General features: G+C 39.8%; 1 protein-coding gene across 1 annotated transcript in view; it reads left to right on the forward strand.

Annotated features, from left to right (window-relative positions):
• The window catches only part of LOC116672328 (receptor activity-modifying protein 3), a 39,292-nt gene that overhangs the window by 3,497 nt on the left and 10,835 nt on the right, over positions 1-24,960 (forward strand). Inside the window, exons 2-3 of the mRNA XM_032504111.1 lie at positions 23,022-23,051; positions 23,578-23,737. Coding sequence (XP_032360002.1) covers positions 23,033-23,051; positions 23,578-23,737 — 179 coding nt within the window. The 5' untranslated portion in view covers positions 23,022-23,032. The remainder of the gene's footprint in view (positions 1-23,021; positions 23,052-23,577; positions 23,738-24,960) is intronic.

A 24,960-nucleotide genomic window follows, 5' to 3' on the forward strand; every position in this document is an offset into this window, starting at 1 on the left:
TGTTATTTTTTAAACTACACAGTTACACATGTGTTTAAAAAGCGTCAAAGATTACACGGACTCAGAGGAGGGATGTCCAGTCAGAATTTAGAAAACCTGTCATACCACTGGGTTACAAATTTAGATTAAAAGCACGTGGTCGATGGTGTTCATTGAACTTAAAAACACACAAAGAATCAGCTAAATATGAAAGAAATATCTACTGTATGAGTTATTCTAGTTAGTAGATTGTACATATCTGGACTCATGGCATACAAACCATTGCTTGGTGTTACAGCCTGTAGCAGATACAACGTGATGCTGATTCACAGATTTACATTCTTACATTTGATCTTTCCTTATATAGCAAAACTTGCTGTGGAAGCATGTTAAGAGCATTATTAATCTTTCAGTTACCTGTTAAAGATTCATGCACCAGAAGGGCCTTGAACTTTGTCTCTTCGCTCATCCTCATATCAAAGTCTAATGCTGACTCCAAGAGTGTGTCCGGCTAAGCACCATATGGTCTGCAGATTGCAGAGCCATTTTATACTTTATATGTGCCTATTAATTTATTTCTTATCTGTTGTGACTATTCTTCTGACCCATCCTTATAGTAAAAATGTCAATGAAAAGGTACTAGAAGCTGCCATGTACTTCCATTACTTTAGATTACATCTCATCTGATCTAATGTGGAAGAAAACCACAAATAATGTTGCATTACATTAATAACTATGTTTAGTAATTGTTTGTCTTTTTAAGCAAAAATGCCAAATACTAGTTGGTGTCAGCTTCTCAAATGTAATCATTTGATGTTTAGTTAATGTTCTATACAAATAATACAATAATATAATTGGGGTTTGGACTGTTGGTTGGACAAAACAAATTATTTAATACATATCAACTTAGGCTCTATTCAACTATACTTGACATTTCTTAACTATAGACCAAACGATCAATCAATTCCTTGAGAAAGTAAGTGAGATACTCCACTTAATGCACAAGAATAAAAGCTATTCAGTCAATCTACAGTGTATATAATGTATGTGAAAGCAGTTGGCTTCAATAATCACTCTTATCGTTCATGCTTAAAAATGCTGCAAATAAAACACATTCATTTGAATGGCTCTGAGGAGGAAGCAAGAGGACAAACCAAGCACTCATTATCGGATCTCATTTGCAGAAGACGACAGCCACTGGTCCTCGCTCCTCATAGGAGCAGTGAGGGGGCAGAGTTGGCAGAGGATGATTAGATGTCTCTTTATATAAGAGTAGGCTGTAGGAGATCTGACAGAGAGGTGGTTTTCTGTCAAAGCATTGAATAGGTGGTAATGAGCACTGTTAAACTGAGCATTAAATTAAAGGTGATGACTGAAATTAGCTAAGGATGACAAGGAAAGGGCTACGCTTAATAATCAGAAGTCCTTTTATTTACAATTTTTCTGTGTGGCCAAAAAGTCATTTTCCACTGACATGAGTTAAAATGACTGCAGCAGACACAATGTAGCCTAATGAATTGAAACTGTCAGACGAATTAGATGAGAAGATGACACACATCTGTCCAGGTTTACCAGCCTGTTAGGCAGTAATCCACTGCGCACTGTGTCAATCTAGTGTTGGTTGATGCTTTAAAGCATGAGATTAACCTTTAATTAACACGCAAGCAGCATTTTAGATCCAGGAACAGATCCAGACTCATGTCAAGGGGTTAAGAGTGCCTTTGGTAATTGGGAGAGTTGTTCAATAGTCTACAATAGTAAGAAGTTGTAAAAAACATTACAAGGATTATTCATAAATTCATATGTATTAAGATTATTGGCAGGGTTCCTAGTGCTAGTACTGTGCAGTGTGTAATTTTGTTGGAACATGAACGACCAGTCATTTTCTAGTATTTGGCAGTAGTAATGCTTTTCTTGGACTGTGCACAAAAGTATATTTTGGGGCTGAAAACTACAAGTTTGAAAATAAACTAAAAAATCTCAGGGTGGGGAGCTAGAAAGAGTTTACCTGACTTCTGTAGCCCACTCCTGATCTCGGCTTGAAGCTAGCTGCTCATGGCTACATTAGCATAGCACTAGCATAATACACTTCAATCTCTGACCAAACTGTCTGTCTTAGTGTTGCATTGTGGGTAATGTAGGTGCTCGGTTTTGACAAGGAAGAATAATGTGTGGAATAAAAAAAAGATGAGACTGGTCTGGCACATGCTAGTGTGGCGAGTGGGACTTTTGTGGGGCTCCTTTTTGGCCCGCTCAACGACCAGATCCAAGGGAGACACCGGCCAAGCCACCCGGGGAATTTCACCCCGAGAATAGGATTTGACTAGGTCGATAGTTAAAACAAAATACAGAAAGCACACAGTTTCAACTTATGCACAAAACCAGAGATGTAGTTCCCTTAAAGACAATGATTTTATTGTTACAATTATTAAAAACCTCAAGTATAAAATCCCGTTAAAATACCAAAATAGGGGAGATGAGTGCTTAGTGGAGGGACCGGGTCAAGGGGTGTGGGAGCTCAGGGAAGGATCAGTCCAATCACCCGTGAAAACACACACACACACACACACACACACGGTGGTGAAAACTCAAAATAAACCAAAAGGGGGAAAACACAGCACACAGGAGGGAGACACCACCACCGGGGACACCGACACCACCAGCGTCAGCGCTCAGCGACTGTGGGAAACAAAGCGCTTAATTATTGGGGGGAAATAAATCAATAAACCAAATATAAATGAAAAATAACTTTGATCTAAGGCAAATTTAGGCAGCCATAGGTGGCTGATAGCTGTCTAGAGCCAAACAAAAAGAAACCAAATACAACAAATAAACCATAAAGTTTCAACAGAAATGAATGTCGTTATCAAAACTTAAACAAAAAAGGAAATAGGAATTAACCCCCAAAAAATCAGTTAATCCTAATTTAACCAAAGAAACCCATAAAAAGAGACACCCATCGCCACACACAATAATAAGCACAGGCAGGCCAAAGAAAGGCCAAAGGGCACCCAGTTGAGCAACAGATCCTGGCGCTGCAAGGTGCGTGGAGGGAAGGGAGGGGCTAGTGCAGATACCAGCGCCGGCAAAGCAGTTTACAATCCCGTCAGGGAGCTTCGCACCAATAGTACAGCTTCAAGGGGCCCGCAGCAAAACTCAACCCTCTTCCTTTGCAGGAGTAATCCGTTTTGTGACAGGGAGACACTGTCGAATTATTGTGACCGCGAGGGGACCCAGAGCGGAAATGTGGTTCCGCCAACAAAGAGTAGAGCGGGTTAAGAGGGCAAACCCCCTGCCTATATAGCATGCAGTTGCTTCCTGATTGGTCCAGAGAGTGTGATTGAGAGCATAGCCACCAATCAACCCTGCTACACTAGCTTGGGGGTTGTGAGTTCTGACTAACGTTATCTACTCACCAGTCTGTAGCCACGACGTTCCACTTTCTGATTGCTTTGGTGCCGGCGGAAATTCCACCGGATGTCCCTCTTGCAGCCGGATGTCCGTTACCTGGACATCTTGGAATTTTAAACTCTGGTGGATTCACGAGGACTACGATTAACTGCTCCTCAGATCTCTCAGAAAACAAGACCCTTCCCGAGGCTATTTTGCCGCGGCACTGTGGCTCTGTCTGCCGCTTAAGACAATTGTGATTGGTTTAAAGAAATGCCGATAAACCAAAACATGTTTTTCTCCCATCCCTGAATGCTATGTGGACTAGCCAGAACCTCCACCGCAGTGCTGTGGATGAAGGTCTGGCAATGCGAGACTATCCACTCACTGATAACCTCACATTCAGGAATGAGCTGGTTCAGTTCAGATTTGGTGGGTTTGTACACCCTGAAGCTTCAATGTGATGATTGAAGCACATCTAGAGAGCTAAAACCCCGCGGCTGCCGTTTAACTAGCTGTTGATAGTCAGTAAATACCTCTAAACTTTAGGCTGGCTGCTCGGTAAACCATAAAGCCATCCTTTTCTGTTTCTACTCCTGTGGAATAGAAAAGATGGGATGTGTGGGTGTGGAGGCTTTAGAGTTGTTTAAAGGCACCTTTGACGAAGTGCTGATTAATGAAAGTAACAATAAATGTAACTAATAACTTTAGCTGTTGAATCAATTGCAAAGTATACTGGAATCGTGGGCCCCAGTTACTGTATTTATTCATGGATAGACCAGGTGAGCGACCAGCCAAGTTAGCATGATTCAGATTTTGATTTTGTTAGATTTTAATCAGTGGAGAGCAAAGAGAGCAACGACACTTCCACAAAGGTCTCCTCCAGTGATGTTGCAGTTCTCCCTGGTATTAGACCCTAACAAAGACGTCAAGGAAAGTCTTAGATTCATTAATGCCTTTTAAACACCCTCGTCTGTCCTCACAGTCTCTGACCCAGTGTTGCAATTTAAATTTATTACTCTGCTACAGAGTCTCTGTCTCTGCATAGCAAACAGCCTCCCTCTCGGTCTGTCTGTCTCCCTCTCTGCCTCTTCTGCTGTCTTTTCTCTCCCTCCCAGACGGCAGATTAACAGCTTGTTGGCACTCTCCTGACAGACAGCTTTTCAAGCACAGCTCTTTGGCACTGCTGGCCATACAACTGACAGAAAACAAATCCTTTTTTTGCTTAATTAGTTGTTCTGCAATATACCGTATTTGTTATGTTTTTTTTTTTTTCAGGGAAAATAGTTTTTGAGTAATCAGATGTGAAAGGGTTTGATAATCCCGGCATGTGTTCCATCACAACTCGGTAGTCTCAACCTCCATGTGTCTATATGTCCATCCGTATATCCGTTACATCCCTGACGAGATTCTTTTCTCAGTGTTGCAGTGATAATGCATTCCTCTGCTGTACTCTGGCTTTCCTCACAATGAGTTTGCCAAGGATAATTAATGGCCAGAAAAAGTTGACATATTTACAACTGATTGGCTGTGTGGGGGCTGCATCACTCACATGGGTGAAAAATATTTGCAGCTGCTGTGTTTCTACATTGGGCATTTAAGGAAGAGTGCATCTAATGTATGTTTCATTTTTGGCCAAAGGAGGCAAAAAATAATCAGGTGTCTTGCATTTGTCATTAAGCCCAGTTTAAGTTTATACAGCTTTTATATAAACACAAATATATATATATATATATATATACTACCGTTCAAAAGTTTGGGGTCACCCAAACAATTTTGTGTTTTCCTGAAAAGTCACACTTATTCACCACCATACGTTGTGAAATGAATAGAAAATAGAGTCAAGACATTGACAAGGTTAGAAATAATGATTTGTATTTGAAATAAGATTTTTTTGACATCAAACTTTGCTTTCGTCAAAGAATCCTCCATTTGCAGCAATTCCAGCATTGCAGACCTTTGGCATTCTAGCTGTTAATTTGTTGAGGTAATCTGGAGAAATTGCACCCCACGCTTCCAGAAGCAGCTCCCACAAGTTGGATTGGTTGGATGGGCACTTCTTGCGTACCATACGGTCAAGCTGCTCCCACAACAGCTCAATGGGGTTCAGATCTGGTGACTGCGCTGGCCACTCCATTACCGATAGAATACCAGCTGCCGGCTTCTGCTCTAAATAGTTCTTGCACAATTTGGAGGTGTGTTTAGGGTCATTGTCCTGTTGTAGGATGAAATTGGCTCCAATCAAGCGCTGTCCACTGGGTATGGCATGGCGTTGCAAAATGGAATGATAGCCTTCCTTATTCAGAATCCCTTTTACCCTGTACAAATCTCCCACCTTACCAGCACCAAAGCAACCCCAGACCATCATATTACCTCCACCATGCTTAACAGATGGCGTCAGGCATTCTTCCAGCATCTTTTCATTTGTTCTGTGTCTCACAAACATTCTTCTTTGTGATCCAAACACCTCGAATTTGGATTCATCCGTCCACAACACTTTTTTCCAGTCTTCCTCTGTCCAATGTCTGTGTTCTTTTGCCCATCTTAATCTTTTTCTTTTATTGGCCAGTCTCAGATATGGCTTTTTCTTTGCCACTCTGCCCTGAAGCCCAGAATCCCGCAGCCGCCTCTTCACTGTAGATGTTGACACTGGTGTTTTGCGGGTACTATTTAATGAAGATGCCAGTTGGGGACCTGTGAGGCGTCTGTTTCTCAAACTTGAGACTCTAATGTACTTATCTTCTTGCTCAGTTGTGCAACGCGGCCTCCCACTTCTTTTTCTACTCTGGTTAGAGCCTGTTTGTGCTGTCCTCTGAAGGGAGTAGTACACACCGTTGTAGGAAATCTTACATTTTTTAGCAATGTCTCGCATGGAATAGCCTTCATTTCTAAGGACAAGAATAGACTGTCGAGTTTCAGATGAAAGTTCTCTTTTTCTGGCCATTTTGAGCGTTTAATTGACCCCACAAATGTGATGCTCCAGAAACTCAATCTGCTCAAAGGAAGGTCAGTTTTGTAGCTTCTGTAACGACCTAAACTGTTTTCAGATGTGTGAACATGATTGCACAAGGGTTTTCTAATTATCAATTAGCCTTCTGAGCCAATGAGCAAACACATTGTACCATTAGAACACTGGAGTGATAGTTGCTGGAAATGGGCCTCTATACACCTATGTAGATATTGCACCAAAAACCAGACATTTGCAGCTAGAATAGTCATTTACCACATTAGCAATGTATAGAGTGTATTTCTTCAAAGTTAAGACTAGTTTAAAGTTATCTTCATTGAAAAGTACAGTGCTTTTCCTTCAAAAATAAGGACATTTCAATGTGACCCCAAACTTTTGAACGGTGGTGTATATATATATATATATATATATATATAAATGAGGCCCCTTTCAATTGAACCTCTACATTTACAGCATTGTCTTTGTGTAGCTATGCAACTGTGACTGCTGTCAGAAGCATGTGGTATTTTTCTATGAGCCTATAAAGTGGATAATTAATGCCTGCCGTAATATTATTAAAAATGACAAATGTTTGCTTTTGGCTGGAGCAAGTGTTCCAGCGGAGCAAATTTTTATGTTGGTAAAACAGAGAGGCTTTTGGCCATTTTTGGCTTTTATGCTTCTGAATTATACACTGAAATTGAAGAGAAGTGTATGGGGAATACTGATGAAAGCCTGAATTTCACGCTGCTTCCGACAAGACACAGTGTTATAATCACATCTGCGCTCTTATCTGTCACCGACAGCCTGCTCTGCTGATTTATGCTTATGTAAAAACACTTTACACATAAATTATGGTTAAAATATTTTTAATGACACTATTTGGTTTAGATGCTCCACCATAGACAAAATGTTCATGAGCCTCTCTGTGCAGCAGCTCCAGCGTTTCCACAAACAAGCCATGACAGCTTAAAGACAGATGAATTCTCTCTACAGGGGCCTATTCCGCTGAAGCTTGGCTGTAATTTTTCTCTCCACATGGTAAATGGACTGCATTTATATAGAGCTATTATACCAAAAAAAGTACTGGCATGTTGTACACGGCATGCTGTCAAACCCCACAATCAGAAGCTGACCTGCTCCACCACCTGCCCTACATTAGGCCTGGAACAATTCCAAATTTTGCTGTACAATTAATTGTCTCCAAAATAATTGTGATTGACAATATGATTGTATCTTTCAGTCAAATAAAAAAAAAAAAAGTTACAAAATAAAGTTTTGAATGAATTCCAGGATACGTCTTCAGGTTATATCACTGTTATGGGACACAGACAATGTGATAACACAGGTACACAGCCTATGAAGTAAACCACGCCTCTTTATTATCATAAAAACATTTTTTTTGTCAAATGAACACAAAATTGACAATAGTACAGTATTAATTAGTTTTCTGGATCTTAGCTAATATTCACAATTAATTGTGGTTAAACAAAGAAACCGCAATTACATAAAACAGTTTTAAAACAGCAATTAAAGACAATTCTAAAATAATTGTTACAGGCCTACCCTACACACAGTGCGATAGGTTACAAAATTGCATTTCTCCCCAGAAAGTCTCCCATTGTGGATTCAATCTTCTCCACCAGGTCATCCAGCATTCCCCCTCTTCTCCTCCCCCTCTTCCTGCTTTTGTTTGCCAAGTACCCAGAGTTCCCCACTGTCTTGCACATCTGTGTCATTCTCCAGTCTCCCCTTCCTCTCCCTCTTCCTTGACCCCTAGAGCCCCCCACCGCCATGGACAACTCCACTCTGACAGAAACAGCCTGGATGCTTCTACTCAGGCCGGAGAGAAAGGAAACTCCTCCTGGCTTTCCCTTGTACTCCAAGTAAAGAAGTGATATTCTTCCTAATTTGATCCTTGAGAAGCCAATTTTGGATTGAAAGGGATCCATGGGCAACATGCACTGAACCATAAGAATGAAATATTGTGCCTTAAGTGCAATATTCATCCTCCAGATTTACATTACATTTTACTTTTTTCTCCCTAGTGCAATCTCCTTTAGAGTTTCTGAATTCATTTCGGTTTGTCTCACCTGGCACATCAGCTGCTCGCTGAATAATAATCACCCATCTGTCAATCATCGGTGGCCTTTGCTCACTGTAAATCCCGCACGCTTGTTTTTATAAGCACAGTTTGAGAATAGAAACGGATCACATCATTTACATTCTTAGTTTTCTCATAAATGGGATGGGATTTCTTTTGTCTATGAGAACAAATAAGTTTAAAATTAAGACGACGATGTGTCTCCCCTGTGGCTGGGGTCCTTTTCATCAAGGCGGCTTCAGAGCAGCAGCGGACAGCTGGTAGCCGTGGCAGACTGAGCAGAAATGATTTATGTCCTTGTTTAAGCAGCAGTCTTCTCGGTCATTGACAGCTGACAGAACCATCTTTAAAATGTTGTTCCTAATCTGTTCCTATTTGCAAAGCAGATCCAATCAGACAGCTTACTCTTTAATGCTATTAAAAACCATTATTGCTCTGTTTCATACCACCCACTGGAAGTGTTAATTAGTAGATGGAGATCTAAATCCTGACTGCTACAAAGTTGACTCAGAAATTGCAGGAGTAGTCAGAGGGATAAAGACAGACCGAGACATACAGAACAGAAAATAGAAGAAACAGTGATTGTGTCATCTACCGTTTTTTCTGACCTCATCCAAGAGTTTGCACCATTAACCATTCTGTCACCTGTTTGCTTACAACACAACACAGCTAATTAGGCTCCACTCCAAATTAGGAGAATATATAGTAGAGACAATCCAGAAAACACAAAACCATTGTATAGATGTTTTTGTAAATAGTGTATACTATATATACAGTCTGCATGGAGTGCTGCTTGGGTGTGTAGATCATCCCTCTGCTCTTCAGTTTGGGAAAACTGAGGCACTCAAGAGTGTTCAAAAGAGGATTTAAAAAGCCTTTCCACCACTTGACTATTAAGTCTAAAAACATAAAAACATGCCTACATGCATTTCAGCCATTAAGGCCTTTGTCATGTCAAGTAGTGTCATGTATAATATTACAATGGATCGTACTATAAGACTCATTATGACTTAAAAGGTGCAGTAATCAATATGTTTATGTAACCAAATCAAATTACTCAAATTACTATGTTTTTTGCAACATGGGTGCTCATAAGGAAAAACCTTAAAGAATTATTACCCGACTTTGCTGTTACCCTCAGCTCTAAGGAGCCTGTGGCGTCTTTTGGCTAATTTCTTCTTTTTTTTTACCGCCCGCAACTTATTGGTTTTGGTTTGCTGTCACTGCTCTAATAAACATTATTTCCAGGATGCAGCACCCTCCGCACCTCTAGTTCCCCCGGCCATGTTCCCAGCAGCAGCAGGCAACTGTTTTCAGCCAAAAAAAAGCTCAAATAAACTCTCTGTATGATACCTGCCCATCACTTAACAGCAGACAGACAAAGTTAGCGACTAGCATATAGCAGCTAACAGCCAGGGGTTTTCTTAAGGAAGTTCTTAAGTTTGTAGAGACCATTAACAAAATAGGAGAGCAAACTTTGGACTTAAAGCTTATTACACTGGCCACAAGTAGCCCAAACAATGCAGCTTTAAGTCTTTGTAAGATCAGTCTTGTTGGTGATACTTATCTGTTTCTAAAAACAACGTCTTAGTTACTCAGGAAAATCTACAATCCAAACTGTCCTACTGTTCTACTGCATGAAAATGGTGAAAACTATCGTTTTAATATCTAGTATCAGACCCTCTGTAGGAGGGAAAAAAGAATTCCTGTCTCATACGTTTTTATTTGTCTGTGCCACTGACGAGTTTTGTCACCTGCAATAACCTAAATGCTGCCTCAGAGGCTTTTCAACCGTGAGAAGAAATGTATATTGGGGGATAACAATGGAACGTAGTAATTTGGATAACAGTTGAAAAAGTATAAGCTATTGATCAGTGACACTAAATTTAATCAACATTGTCATTACAAATATATTGGACTTCAAAAGCCTTTATTAGGATAGTATAAATGAGTTAGAGCAGGGACCAAAAACACAATATGTCTACATGAACAGCTTATTATTGGTTGAGGCCATAGGCATAATTTGCAGGGGGGGATGGGGGGGTTGTAACCCCCCCATCAACTTGATGCGGAAAAGGCAGAAATTGTTGCAGAAGAATCTGTTTTTTTTTTATATGCTCAAAATTTCAATTTTTTCTCAATATGTCCCCCCCTCCCCCCAATGTTGAACCTAGAGTTAGGCCATTGGTTAAGGCACTGATCAATTTCTCAGACTGAGCAAAACTTCACGACTGTACTCAGTTCACTAGTTTAATTTGCTGTTGTACAGCGAACTACAGTTTATAACTCAGCAGTTTGTTTTCTCCTCTCTTTTCTGACCTTGCACCAGCAGAGATCCGCTCCCATAAACTACAATTTGTAGGGATGCTCTGTGACCTTACATGACCCGGCCAGGTCAGTGTTTCTGTCACAACAACATCCTCTCCTTGCTGTCCTGTCAGATGGGACGACTGACAGTCTATCACTGTCTCTCTGTCGAAAAAGTTATTACTGCTGGAGGTTCAATCCACTGAGAAGCTGTGAAATCAAAGCTGTAGCTTCTGCCTTCAGCTTGTTTTATCCCTGTCCAATTTTCTTTTTGAAGCTGCTACGTGTCTCATTCCAACATGATTTACACATTTACACATTGATTTTGATACATTAGCATTGGTATCATAAATTAAGAACATAAGACCAGAGGGGGCCAGGTAATATTGCTTTACAACGCAAAACTGATGGAAAATCTCTGTCCTACATGTACAGTACATGTTGGCATCCTTTTCAGCCAAAGAAAAAATAAACTTTACCCCAAGAAGGAGGAGGGAAGATAAGAAGTCAGATCCTCTCTAAAGAATGGGGGAAACACTTGTGCTAACATGTGTGTGAAGCTATACTAATTATTTGATTTTGTTTGTTCATCATGGTCAATTCTCACAATTAGTTTAACACTGGTGATGGTCAGAAACGTGTTACTTGAAGTTGATTTTTCAGAAGTAAAATTGTGGTAAACAGGCTTGCTCCCTATGTGCACATCACAGATTTCAACATCTGACATTCACTGACATTCAAAGGCTTTCTATTCATCTACAGGGGAGTGAAAATATTCTGTATCTTAAAAGCAAGGCATCTGTCAGTGACCTCAGTTGGATAGCCTCAGTCATTGTTTGAGGAGCTATAAATTCCCCTGGATGGAGAGGAGAAAAAAAAGGAGAAAGAGGTAACTTTATCCTTTTAAAAGCAGACACTTCATATATATATATATGTATATATATATATATATATATATATATATATATATATATTATGGCATCCAAAAAATAGACTGACTGACAGAAGTGCATAAACATAGGGAAAAGCTCAAAAAGATGAACACAAAGTTCAGTGATGTGAAAAGACTGAATACGTTTGACTGAAAAGAAGAGGAAAGGCTTACCCCGACTGAAGCAGAACTCGAAAAAACAACAAGAAAAATTTAAGGAACAAGCAAAAGAAACCTAAAAAACATGAAAAACTAAATAGCCTTTACAAACAAACAACATTTTCACAATAAGATTAAGATCAAGACTTTGCAAAGTGAATGCGACTATTTCACAAAGTTGTCTAAGGAACAGGAAAACAAGATTTATAAAATGCAGCAAAATATCAAAGCGCGGATAACGGAAACAGAAAACCACACAAAGGAGGCCAATAAGCAGTTTAAAATCAGAGTACAACTGGAAGACCAACTGAGCTGCTAACGCTGAGCTGAATAATTAACTGATAGAAAAGCAGAATGAGATCACGGAACACATTGAGTCCAGAGAACCGGAAATATTACAACTCAGAAAAGACATTTGTGATTTAGAGACAAGGCTGAAAATGGATTCAATCCAAACTGGTAATGTCAAGGCTGAAAGAGACCTTAAGCATAAACAGTACCTTGAGCTTCTGGAAATTTTTCCCCAGAAGAATGACGAAATTAAAGAAAAGGTGAATATAATCACAGACAAGACTGTGGAGATAAATGCAAAGAACAAAGAGCTGAACAGGGTGGGAAATAAATGTGCTTTTATGAAGAAGGAGCTGAAAAGAGTGAAGAGCCAGCTGGATGACATGAAGTCGACACTGGACACCAGTATGAAATCTGCTAAAGAGGAGCAGGAGCGGGTGCAGAAGATATTGGCCAAGATCATGGCTGAAAACGTGCGCTAGTATTAAGATGTATTTCTGGATTGCCGGCGGAGAAAGATGCGAGCAAAGTCACTCGGTCCTTTATGGCAACGCTGCCTAATATCCAAAAGCTTGTCAGTGGAGAGTAGCTTGACTCTCTGTACAAATGTAATGTACGAGAACACAAGCAACACACCTTCAACGTTCTGTGTGTGTGTCGCGTTTTTTTTAATTAATTTTTTTATACATACACCAAGATTTGGAATGACATTCTGTATCACATCAGAACACTATCATCCGTCACATATTTCAAAAAGGCATACAAACAGCTCCTTCTTAACAGTTACACTTGCACGCATTCATTCGTTTATGTAGTGTCCAAGCCTTGTTTGCATTGTCCATATTTGTCTAGCCCAGCTGATATCTAGTATAAATGTCTTTGTCCTTATGTAACTGTATTGTTGTTTTCAGTTGTCGAAATTTATTTTTCTATATCGATGTCTTGTAGTAATGTCTGTCCTGACGTGCTGTAACCATGTTTTATGTGTCTGCAGAACAGGAACCTGCTGAAAAACAGTTTTTAAACAGAGTCAGGCCCGTTTTTATATTGTAATGTAATCGTTACTTTTTCTAACTTTCCTGTATAATAAATATATGAAATGAAAGGTCACGGCAGTTTCCTGCGCGTCGCTTTGACAACCAGTCACGCTTGTCTCACGCATGAGGCAGTACTTACTAATCTGGAATGGGAAAAAGGAGGACGGGGCACCGCGGGCGAGTCGAGCAGGTACCATGAAATGGAACAATGCCATTAGATAACGGGGCAGGTGTGGCTCAGTAGGGAGGGGGGGGGTCATCCACCAATGGTTTGATCATCGGCTCCTCCTATCCACATATCATTGTCCTTAAGCAGGATGCTGAAACACCTTTAAAACTATTGCACTAAGGATAACTTAAGAAATGCCCTGAAATGCCATTGGAAAAGTGTATTCCATAAGTTTACTCAAATTAGGTAATATATTTTCTAAATACTTTAGATCACTTTTGGAAGACTATTAGTCGTATTTGTGTGGGTTTCCACCATGTGCTCAGGTCTCCTCCCACCACTAACAATACGTATGTAAGGCTAGCTCCTGTCGGGGCCCCCGACCAAGGCTCTGGCAAAAACACCTGGAATAAATAAAACACAAAGACACTCACTCTGACATCTCTCCATTAGTGCATGTACAGATCCTGAGCGTGTGTGTAGTTCAGGACTGTGTGTGATAACTAACAAAGTGTGCACACAGAGTGTAAATTGTAATTTCCCCATTGGGTATCAATAAACAAAAAAAACAAAAAACCTGCATTACGACCGGTTGTAGAATACTGTAGGTACAGAACACACAAAACCACTTAAATTAAATCAAGGAGAAAACAAAAGAAATATAAAGAATAGGGCCTCTCAAAATGCCAGATTGTAGATTTACAAGCTTCGATATGTAGTTCAACTATTAGAAGTGATCATATCATCATGGAAGTGGACCTTTAAAGTATTAAAGCATGCATCATCAGTCATATTATTCACGTTGCTCTCAAGCAGTGAGTGCATTATAATTTTCATTTTTATTATAAGAACGAGATAGGTTTATGAAGGAGCCCTGATCAGTGCAGCATCCACCAAAAACGTTTCCAAGCTTCCGGGTTTACTGAGTGAGCAAACCCATGAATGGCCAGCCCCCCCCCCCCCCCCCCCCCCCCCCCATGAACAGCACTCACCCTTTCCGTACCTTCCAGACATCATTAGGAAGGATGCACTTTTTCTGGGCTTTGAAAAGGTTTTTAGAAAGATTAAAAACTTATGGCTTAAAAATATACTATGTAAAGAGTTACAATCACCCTTGTTTGCAGTTTGAAGTGTGTTTTACAATGATTGCCTATGGGAAATCAATTCTTTCTGGGTCGCAAGTTGTTGTTTTTAGTGAGTGGCCACAGGACAAAATCAGCGGAAAGGCTGAGTGCTGTTTGTGGGGGCCTGAGTGTGTCCCGCTCCGTCGCTACTAGTCATCCTTCGTCGATTCAACATGCTTCGCGGTATTAGAGCACATTAAAGACAGACAAGGGACAACAGATGCATACTGCAAATACAAATTCCAGTAGCAATTGCAATCTTTAGGTACATCAGAGCTTTAAGGTCTCCCAGGGAAACCAAATCAATATGCTGTAGTGCGTTGATGAAGAATATTCCATGACCAAGGTGCAATCTAACGTTGTTATTAAGTCCCGAGGAGATCTAGTGGAGCCGTCTAGTGGAGCGAAGACAACAACAGCTGTTGGTGACGAGTGACAGGACGTTACGCAGATGAAGGGATTTCACACAGCAAGGCTAAGGAAATTAAAATATAATGCTGCTGTCTCATTAGACTTAATGAAGGCTAGGAAATCAATGTGTTATTGACTGATTTACTGAAATAGTTTTTGACATTGTTTTTGTTTATATAAAAATATATAGCATTTATAATTCAATTATTTACACATAATTTTGTCATTGTACGTTTGTCATTTCCTTTCCATTTTGGTTCTGTTAGTGGTTGAGTAAGTATAACTAAATGTATGTATGACGTTAAAACACATGTTCTCCTTATGTTCTCCTAACACAGACACAGTTATGTATTTCAATGCATGAAATACATAAATAAAAAACTAGCCTCAGATGAAAGGTAGCTGTAGGCTCTGGCTCCCCTTCTACCTTTGGAGACTCTAGGAACTATGATCTATGTGCCTGACTATTAAGAGCTTTATAGATTAGCAGAAAGATTTGAAATTCAATTCTGGATTTTAAAGGGAGTCAGGGCAGAGAAGCTAATACGGGAGAAATAGAATATCTTTTCCTACTTGTCAGAACATGTGCTTTGCCACATGTACTGATCAGCTGGAGAGTGTTAAGGGACGTATTGGAGCAACCTGCAAATAATAAGGATTTGCGGTAATCCATCCCAAAATTAACAAATGCATTGACTCATTTTTCTGCATCTTGACACAGGATTTCATTCTTAGATTATAGCTTATATGAAATCAAGGTAAAAAAAACAACATGTATTTAAAAATACATATTAAATAAGTACGTAGCTACAAACCTTTATTTAATGAGTAGAAAAAGTTTTGAAGAAAAAAAAAAAAAAACACACACCAAGGGTTAGAATCCGCTTGGCCACATCACTGCTAACACTACAGGAACCACAAAAGAAAAAGAAGATATAACAAAAAATACCTAAATTTCATTGGATTTTTATGACAATTTTCACAATATATTGAGATTCTCAAACTATAAACACTAATAATAATAATAATAATAATAATAATAATGATCATCAAATCAAAATAGTCAAACTGTGGTTATGGTAAACCCTTTAGAGTTTGAATTTTCCATTATTGATGTGTATTTATCCCAATTCTATTATTAACCAACAACGTTAATAATAATTAATGTGGACCAAATCCCAAATGTCTACTAAACTCTCAACAGCCGAAGGAGTTAAAATTAAAATGGTTTCAAACAATAAGTACTTAGCTTTTAAATTCTATTTAAACCAGACGTTAAACACCTTGTTTCCAAGCTTGAAATTAAGTTTCTAAATCAATTATTATTACTCTCTTCCCTCTCTTTTTTCCCCTTTTCTCTCCTACGTGCTTGTAGAGACATCAGCCGATTTTCAGTGACTTAATTTGGTAGAAGCAGAAGACAGATGCTACAGCAGGAAGAGAATGAGACAAAAGGACATCGGATTTATTTCCCGTTTAATTTCTCCGATTGGATTTTGAACACAGGACACATTAGGGCTGTAGGCATAGATGCGGATTTGGATAAGATCTTCTTCATATCCTGTGGAATGCATTATGCGATCTTCCCTGTGTTTAAACTCACAAATTCAGTTTACAGAAAAAGGGCAGCCAAACGCAAAAAGAAACTGTTCTCTCTAAACAAATCGGACCGTTATTACGAACCCTCTTCAGCACTCCTGTTGCGATGACGACGACGGGGCAGACCTGATATTGTGACATGAGGTGGAGGCCGTTAAACTCCTTGTGCCTGTGTTTTCACTTTGGACAGTGCTGGCAAATTATCTACTTTCCTTCATCTTCTCTTTCCTCTCCTCTCTATTTATCTTGACAACCTGAGGGGATGCAGAGTGACAGTGTGCCAACTGGGCCCATACATGACTGGCACGCTGTCAGCCACCGTGTATCATCTTCAAACACCTTGATTTAGTTGTTCTCCTAATTAAAATTGCTATGCGTGGCCTGCATAATTCACATGTGTAATGCTGTTACCATGTTGCACCAGGCTGCATTACAGTTGAAGCGACAGTTGAGACTAGTTGAGTGCAAAAGATTGCTTGGTTTAAAGCTTGTCCTTATCAAGAAGTATTTAAAGGTGCCCTGCCACACGTATTTCATTACTTAGTGGTAATGTCTGAAGTTCTACCATGGACTCTGTTACATTTCCTGGGGAAAAAATGCCTTGGTTATCCAGTTTCAAGCCATGTTAGCGTGGTATAGAAAGCCTACAGGAAGACTCAGCTCCATTTGTGCCAGTTCTCATTAATATTCAAGCTGCTTGACTCTGATTGGGTTAACATCTAGCCAATGACAGCCTGGCTATCAGCATCCTTTACCCAGCGCAACAGAGCAAAGTCATATATATGCGTATATATAATAGTAACAAGCTCAGACAACATGATGTCAGACTGACCAGCTTTTGTAATCGGCCTGATTTCTCCGCTTATTTCTTTGCAGTGGCTAGAGCTGACAGAGGACAATAACAATTTTCACTTTTCATTTCACATAGTGGAACTAACATATTCCAAAAAACAAGTAAAAAATGGTTTTATGTGGCAGGGCAACTTTAATGATTCTTCCTGCTCAAGTGAAAGTTGTTTTTTTGTGGATTTGATATGGAAGCTTGAGGGAAGCCAATAACTGCAGCCTGTTAGCATCTTGCCAATTTTAAACCCCCACATGCAGCGAATCTAATGAATATCCTGCAGTAAGCCCATGGGCAATTGCTTCCTTTATACCGTACATTAACGAACAAAATAAGACTTAATCATGCCCGTTTAATTGCCTTTTTTAAACGTGGTCATTGCTCTATAAGATACATGTACTTTAAAATTAAAGAATCCCGTTGACAAATTAAGGGCCACGCAAAACTGTATTCAAAGCCACAGCAGTGGATGTTGTTTTTAGATTAAATTAATTGAAGTTATTAAAATGTTAATTTGCCTATGATGTGAAACTTTGATGCAGTTCCTTTTCGTAATCATATGGGCTTGATCCAAAGGCAGCTGCGTGGGCAGGGGCCAGTAAAGGCTTCATTAGCATAACTGTGAGGTTGAACCTCAGTCAAGAGGAACCTGATAAATGGAAGTGGCTGGATGAATGAACAATTATGAAAACCATCCATTCACCCTTTTCAGTTGGCTATAGATTAAATTGCCCTTTGCAACAAGTGTGAATGGATGAATGAACTAAGGCCAAATTGATTATTTTTAAATGTTTCTTTTACATTTTTTACAAGAAGTGAAAACTCTATTTGAAGAACAAAAACGTCACACATGTGTCTCTCCCAGCTCAGCTCATGCCATTCAAAGACTTTTTTTTTTCGTTTTCACATTGAGTTACTGCAAATGGACGAGTGGTTTCAGTAAATGGAAAAGACATTACTACAATCTACAACTCCCAGCCTAGTGTTTGTGATAGTAGAGCCAGCAACAGATAAACTGCATTGCTGCCATTCATCCTCTCTGCATAGCTAAGTGCCAATTGAATACTGTTATTTGTGTGGATTGAAAACTGTTTTTGAGCCCTGTTTTTTCAGACCAAATAAACAGATACTACACAGATATGCATGCTGCTGTATGTACATTTTAAAGCTGCAGCTAATTGTTTGAGTTGTAAAGCACAAAGTCTCAGCATTTTCAGACCTATCTCCACAGCACTGTGGAGTAAGGTCTGGCTACAGCACACATATATTCTCTGATAGGAGAAAAAAACTCTGCTAAGCTCCGAAAAAATGCAAAAAAAAGAAAGGAACATGTTATGGTGGAACATTTTCTCCCGGAAAAGATATATATACATAATATTAAATTAATTTAACTGATCATACAATACAGTAACGTGAGCTTTTTATATTAGCTGGACACATTGTTAAAACTTAAACTTAAATTTCTCTTATCAGTGTATCGCTGTGTGTACTTAGTCCACAGCAATCCTCTTAAATCAGTCCCAGTTACAGTAGAATGTAGATAGTAAACATGGTAAACATATTATTTGTAAATCTTTACAATCATTCCCCGAAAGAACCAAGCAGGCTTGCCTTGTTACACAATCCAAAATTTCTTCAAAACTTGCCAGTTTCAGTGTGTTCGAAGGGATTTTGAGAACGGCAACACACAGAGAGCGGAAGGCGAGGGGCAAAGCTGGGAGCCCAAAGTCAGGCAATTATACCGGAAATGTACTGCCGTTGATCCAGGCTATAAGGCACGCAACTTCACAGTGGCAGGTTCACTCTTACTGCTCTCATCAATGTTGTTTCCATAAGCAGGCAGCAAGATATTTTTTAGATATTTACAAAAAGTATGATTTAAAGTTTAAGCTCAAATGTGTGGGACTGTGGGACTTTAAGCAACATATTGATATGTTGGGTACTACACTTTCCTTTCCTGCCGAGAGGATTAGGTTTGGGTTAGGGTTAGAGAGAGTTTAATGGAAAGACTGAATATGAAGCTACAGTCAGCAGCAGGTTAGCTTAGCTTAGCACAAAAACTGCTAGCTAGGATTTCACCAAAACCAAACCCAACTACCAGCAGCTCTAAAGCTCACTAATTAACCTGTTATACCTTGTTTGTTTGTTACAAACAAAAAACTAATTGTGAGAGCAACATGTTGTTCATTGATTCATCACAGGTGCTGTGACGTGCTGCGGTAAGCACATTGTCTCATTTCTCAGTGTTTCTGGGTTGAACTTACCTTGCACAGCAGCTGGATTCTCGCGATATCACCAGATCCCTCTGCAGTCATCTTCAGATTTCTCACGTCTGATTATTTGTGTGATGTCTACAGTGGGTGTGGACCTGGGGGGAATGGGGGGGGGGGGGGGGGGGGGGGGGGGAATGGGGGGGTTGTTGGACGGCAGGGAGGCACAGAGTTATTTCATCACACAGGTGGAATGACACAAACTAATATCACAACCACAGTAGACGTCCCAGCAACATCACGTGAATCAGCAGTCGAAACTATGAAGGTTTGACCAAACACTTTAAGCCTGTTGTATGAGAAAAAAAGAACACTTATAGATTTCAATAGAGATCCTAATTGGGAATGTTTTCCACCCTGTGAAGTATACATATCTGGATTAAATATTGAAACTGAATGACCTTTTGAAGAACTTTGTTATACAAATGTTAAAATTTGATTGTTATGCATAACAAAATACTGGCAACTCTGTTCTTTCTATTGCTTATTTCTTAAATAAACCAGGAGCATATTAGCAAATGTTGCACCCATATGTAATAAGCTGTAAAATATCTACACGTAATGTGATGTAATCTGTTTCATAATGTTGTAGCAGATCCTGTGCTATCGTAAGTGGTTTGTTATCAAAGAGTGCATGTGGGATGTTTGGCTTCGCTGATTCCTGCCGCACAGGAGCTCATGGACTTAAGATGTATTTATGTTGGATGTTATATACGAGATGTTGTTTTTGGACTGGCCTGCATCGGGCTTATTGTCAGGAGAAATGAAATGCAAGAAGAGACATGTGGGAATCAGAGGGCTGAAAGTCAGAGATGGAGAATTTTCAAAGAGGGCTCTGTAACTTGCCATTCTGTTGGATTTAATGTAGTGATTAGTAGACACAAAGGCATATTTTCTTGGGATGTTAAGAAATGATTTTCTGTCTGTGTCTGCCTTGAAGAAAAGACAGGAAGTGGATACAATGTTTTGAGATAAGATTTAAAGTACTTTGCATATGGATTAGACTTTGTGACCTCTGATAGCTCCGGGATTCTTAGGCAGCTCGATCCTATTCTAAAAAAGCTGAGGGGCACTTGAGATGTCCCTGTCTTTTAAAGCTTTAACTTTGAAGCTTTTCCTTTTTTTATTGAAACCCAACACTGCCAGGAATTCTGTGTCTAGGACATTCTTCCTCACTCTTGTTCTTTTTTTTTTTCCAAATCTTTGAGTGCAGTTTAGTTTCTCAAAAGCTTTTTCAAGTCTTTTTGGAAAACGTTAGTCACGGTACAAATTAAATAACGCGGGTTGAGGGAAAGTGGACACACCACAACGTAATATACAGCGCTAAACAATGGACACCACAGACAGAATTTGACGGAAGAAACACTAATTTTTAATCAGGTCATTTACAAGGCTCAGGGCATTTCATATGGCTTTGCCATAATGCAAAAAGTGTATTTGATCTGTGCTTTTAAAATGTGTTTCCAAAAAAAAAGTTCAGTTGATCCAGTTGAAGGACCCTAATCAAAGAAAAATTAGATTAGGATTTCTACCATCTACATTTTCCACCTGAACCACACACTTATACAAAGTTTTGTGCTGTAATATTAAAGAAACTGTTTGATATGTCAGGTAATACATGTACTAACTTTTGTCAGAGAGTTAGATGAGGAGATTGATATCATCAAACTCTAAACATGTCAGACTATTCCTTTCAAGAGTGGACAAACTGAACCATTGACATGGAAAAAGGGCCAGCATCTACTGAAATACTTTATCTATCTATAATATTTGAGAGAAACAAGGTTATCCCATCACAAACACACCACCCCAAAACATCCCCATTTGCTCAAACAGGAAAGTTTCTATATTTAGCACGCTAACTTGATAACAGTCTTTGTCCTGCGGGGCGGGGTGTCTTTCAAACTGATTCTCCGCTTTGTAAGCACGGCACTTCAAAGGGAGATACACCTTCCTGTGCAGCGGCACGTTTAGCTTTGGTCATCCATAACACTCAGCTGTGTTAAAAATGAGCTGCCCTGTGTAGGACCTTGGATCAGGGTCCAGGGTGGGGAGAAAAAGGGATTACATCTGTAGGATAGATGCCCTTTTGTATTGGAGAGTATGAGGACTCATTGTCGTTCCATCTTCGTTTTTTTTTTTGTGTGCATCAGCTGGGGAAGCAGCAAATGAAAACACAGTGTGCGTCCCAAATAATGGATTTGTATTTATTTTGTTTGTCTCGTTCATTTATGACAATGGTCACACAAATGGAATATATACACATCAGTGAGATGATCTGGGTTCTTATGTGTCACAAACATTCTGCTCCAATCAATCAGAACATAATACCGCTGTGTGTGAACATGCTCTATTTGTCTGTAGTCCAAACACGATATTACTTGTCAACAGCTCTACCTAAAAGGGGGGACGTTATGTGGGATGAGGAAACATTGGGCCGAGGGAACATAGCCTTCTTGTGCTGTAATAAATTTGACTGTGAAAATTTATAACACACACTTTGGGGGGAAAAAAGACATTAGAACAAGCCGCTATGTTAGCTGTAGCCATACTGAGACAGCTGTGATTTGAGCTAAATGCAGCGGTTCAGCATGCTAGCAGGCAGACAATAACAGTGTTGATGTTTAGCAGCTATACTGTTTACCATGTCCACCATCTTAGTGAGCATGCGAACGTTAATCCACACTCAATTCAAAGTAGAGCTGAGGCGGAGCCCCCCCCCATGGCATCCTGACACATCCTGCGAGGGCACTGTTGGCTTCTGCGACCCTATTCAGGGGCATGGCGGTAGCCGACATCTGCGGCCCATTCATCTGGTTCTATCTGTGTGATATGTCTGAATCCTCCATGACCCGCTCGGTCCTGTCCACACTCAATGACCAATAAACGCACTGTTCTGTGCTCTGCTCACCACCCCCCCCCCGCCCCCCCCCCGCACTGTGCGGGGAGGGAAGCAGATGCCCCATAGCTGTCTAGCTATCTCATGAACACCTATAATCGTGGTATAAGGCGTCGTCGTATGTGTGTTTCCGCTGTCCTCACCTCTCCTGCTTAGGTGGTTTTTCTATACATTGTCAAATCATAGTCACATGCACGCCTATATCATGTCACGCCATTGCATGTATTTTGCTTGCAATCTTTCCCCCCTCCCTCTGGGCGTATCGTAAAAAAGTGTCAATCATGCACATTTTTCCACTAATCCTGCACTACTGCTTTTATGACTGAGCCTCGTAATCCACCTAGGCCAAGTCATTACTATGGCAGTCAATAATCTCTTTGAACTGTAAAATGAGAGGGCCAAAGGTCACAGAGAGAAGCAGACATGTAATTAATGTAACAGAATATGTAAATTAATGTTTAAATGTTTTATTATTGGTAATATTTATTTAACATCTAGGAACCTAGTTTTTTAGCCATCCATTCACACACTGAATAACTTCTTATTTTGTTTCTTTACAGTCAATGCTTGGATGATGAGAGGGTTGTCAGGTAAGCATTTCCATCCATCCATCCATCCATCCATCCATCCATCCATCCATCCATCCATCATCCATCCATAATCCATCCATCCATCCATCCATCCATCCATCCATCCATCCATCCATCCATCCATCCATCAATCCATCCATCATATGAAATAAGATGGAACTATGTCAGGCTCTAGGGGAAACTGAGCAACATCAGGACACAACAAAGAAAAATAAGATTGTGGGAGTGATGTTGAAATTGACATTTCCACTAATCCAAGAACTAGTGGGTGAAAATTAAATATATGATTGACAGTGTGGAAAAGTTGCAGCTTTAGGACAGAACTTAATGAAAAAACAAAAAATTTAAAAAATGCATGCAATACACAGCTCATAAATAATACAAGAAGGAGTCAAATGACAACAGACTTCCGTCTTTGTCATGTTTCATTTCAGTTACTTCACTGGCATGCCTGTTTAATCAGTCACAAGCAACACAAAGCAGGGTATATGGCACTAAAATGGTTTTCTTCTCTCTGTCCTTTCAGCCACTGACAGTTTCAACATAGAGCCCACTCCCCCCAGGCCGAGGAAAGCCTGCAATGAGTCCCGTCTGCAGTGGGAGGTGGAGGTCTGTGGAGAGGAATTCAAGCGGGACATGGGTCACATAGATCCGCACTACTGGTGTAACCTCACACACTTCATCAGGTACGGCTATATATATATATATTTATATTTATTTTAAACAAAATATATACAAAACAACACATTTTAACACTGCACCTAAATCAATCAAATAATGAAGCATCATTTCTAATTTAAAGGTTTCATGGCATGAAGATTTCACTTCATGAGGTTTTTTAACATTAATATGCATTCCCCCAGCCTGCCTATAGTCCCACAGTGGCTAGAAATGGTGTAAACCAAGCCTTGGGTATCTTGCTTGAAAAATTTTCAGATAAAAAAAAAAAGTGTGTGCATAAGTGTGTGCATTTATTGACACATTGTTTCAATTGATGACAAATCAGTGTATCCAAATACCTTTGTATTTGGGTACATCCCTACTGCATCTTGTATATCTCAGCATTTGTCCCCATCACATGTAGCAGAGACATTCATTTTGACACCCACCAACACTGAATCAGCTCACGAGGCATTTTTCACTTCCTAATCAGATTTTTTTCCCCATGATGGATTACTAGCAGTAACACACACTCCTACTTCTTCTTTATGTTATTATGGAAATTTTAACTCAACAGCATGGGAATCATTGTACGTGTTTGCTTATTTCTTAAATCAGGTTCTGGTGTTCTGCACCAATATTCAGAATCAAAAATTGGCCTGCAACAGAGAAAAGCATTGGGAACGAGCCCATGAATTCTCCCTGTTTGCCCAAAATGAAGTGGTGATGTTGAGAACAGTAGTGTGGTAGTAGTGTAGGAGTGTGACAAAGATTCCTTACCATACATTAGTCGCCACATTTAGCAAATGTGTGGAAACAACCACAACCAGTGGAAAGCTGTGAAAGATAAAAGACATCTGGACGCTGTAAAGTCACCCATATCTTTGAGCTCTTATCTTTATCACTTCTCATCTCTTAAGTTCTGTTGTCTTCTTGTCTGAGTGACCTATATTTTTAGTTTTAGTTAAGGGGTTGTCAATCTTACACTGTGGCACTTGATGAGATAGAAGACTGTAATCTATCTGAGCCAAATGCAGCTGGATGGGTGTCTGTGGGTGGGAGAACAGCTGGAGGTTTGCTTCTCAAAACCAGAGCTGTTTTTTAAAAAAGCATCTGGGCCTTGACCACCCATCTGAATCTATCTTTGTCCAGCTTTTCACTCATTCCTTCCACTCACCTTTGACCTCTCGCATTGAACTTGTTTTCCTTTTAACTGCAGAGCCAGAAAGGGGAGGGAGAGATCCATGAG

This window comes from Etheostoma spectabile, chromosome 22 (genome assembly GCF_008692095.1).
Source record: "Etheostoma spectabile isolate EspeVRDwgs_2016 chromosome 22, UIUC_Espe_1.0, whole genome shotgun sequence".
In the NCBI taxonomy this organism is placed as follows: Eukaryota; Metazoa; Chordata; class Actinopteri; order Perciformes; family Percidae; genus Etheostoma; species Etheostoma spectabile.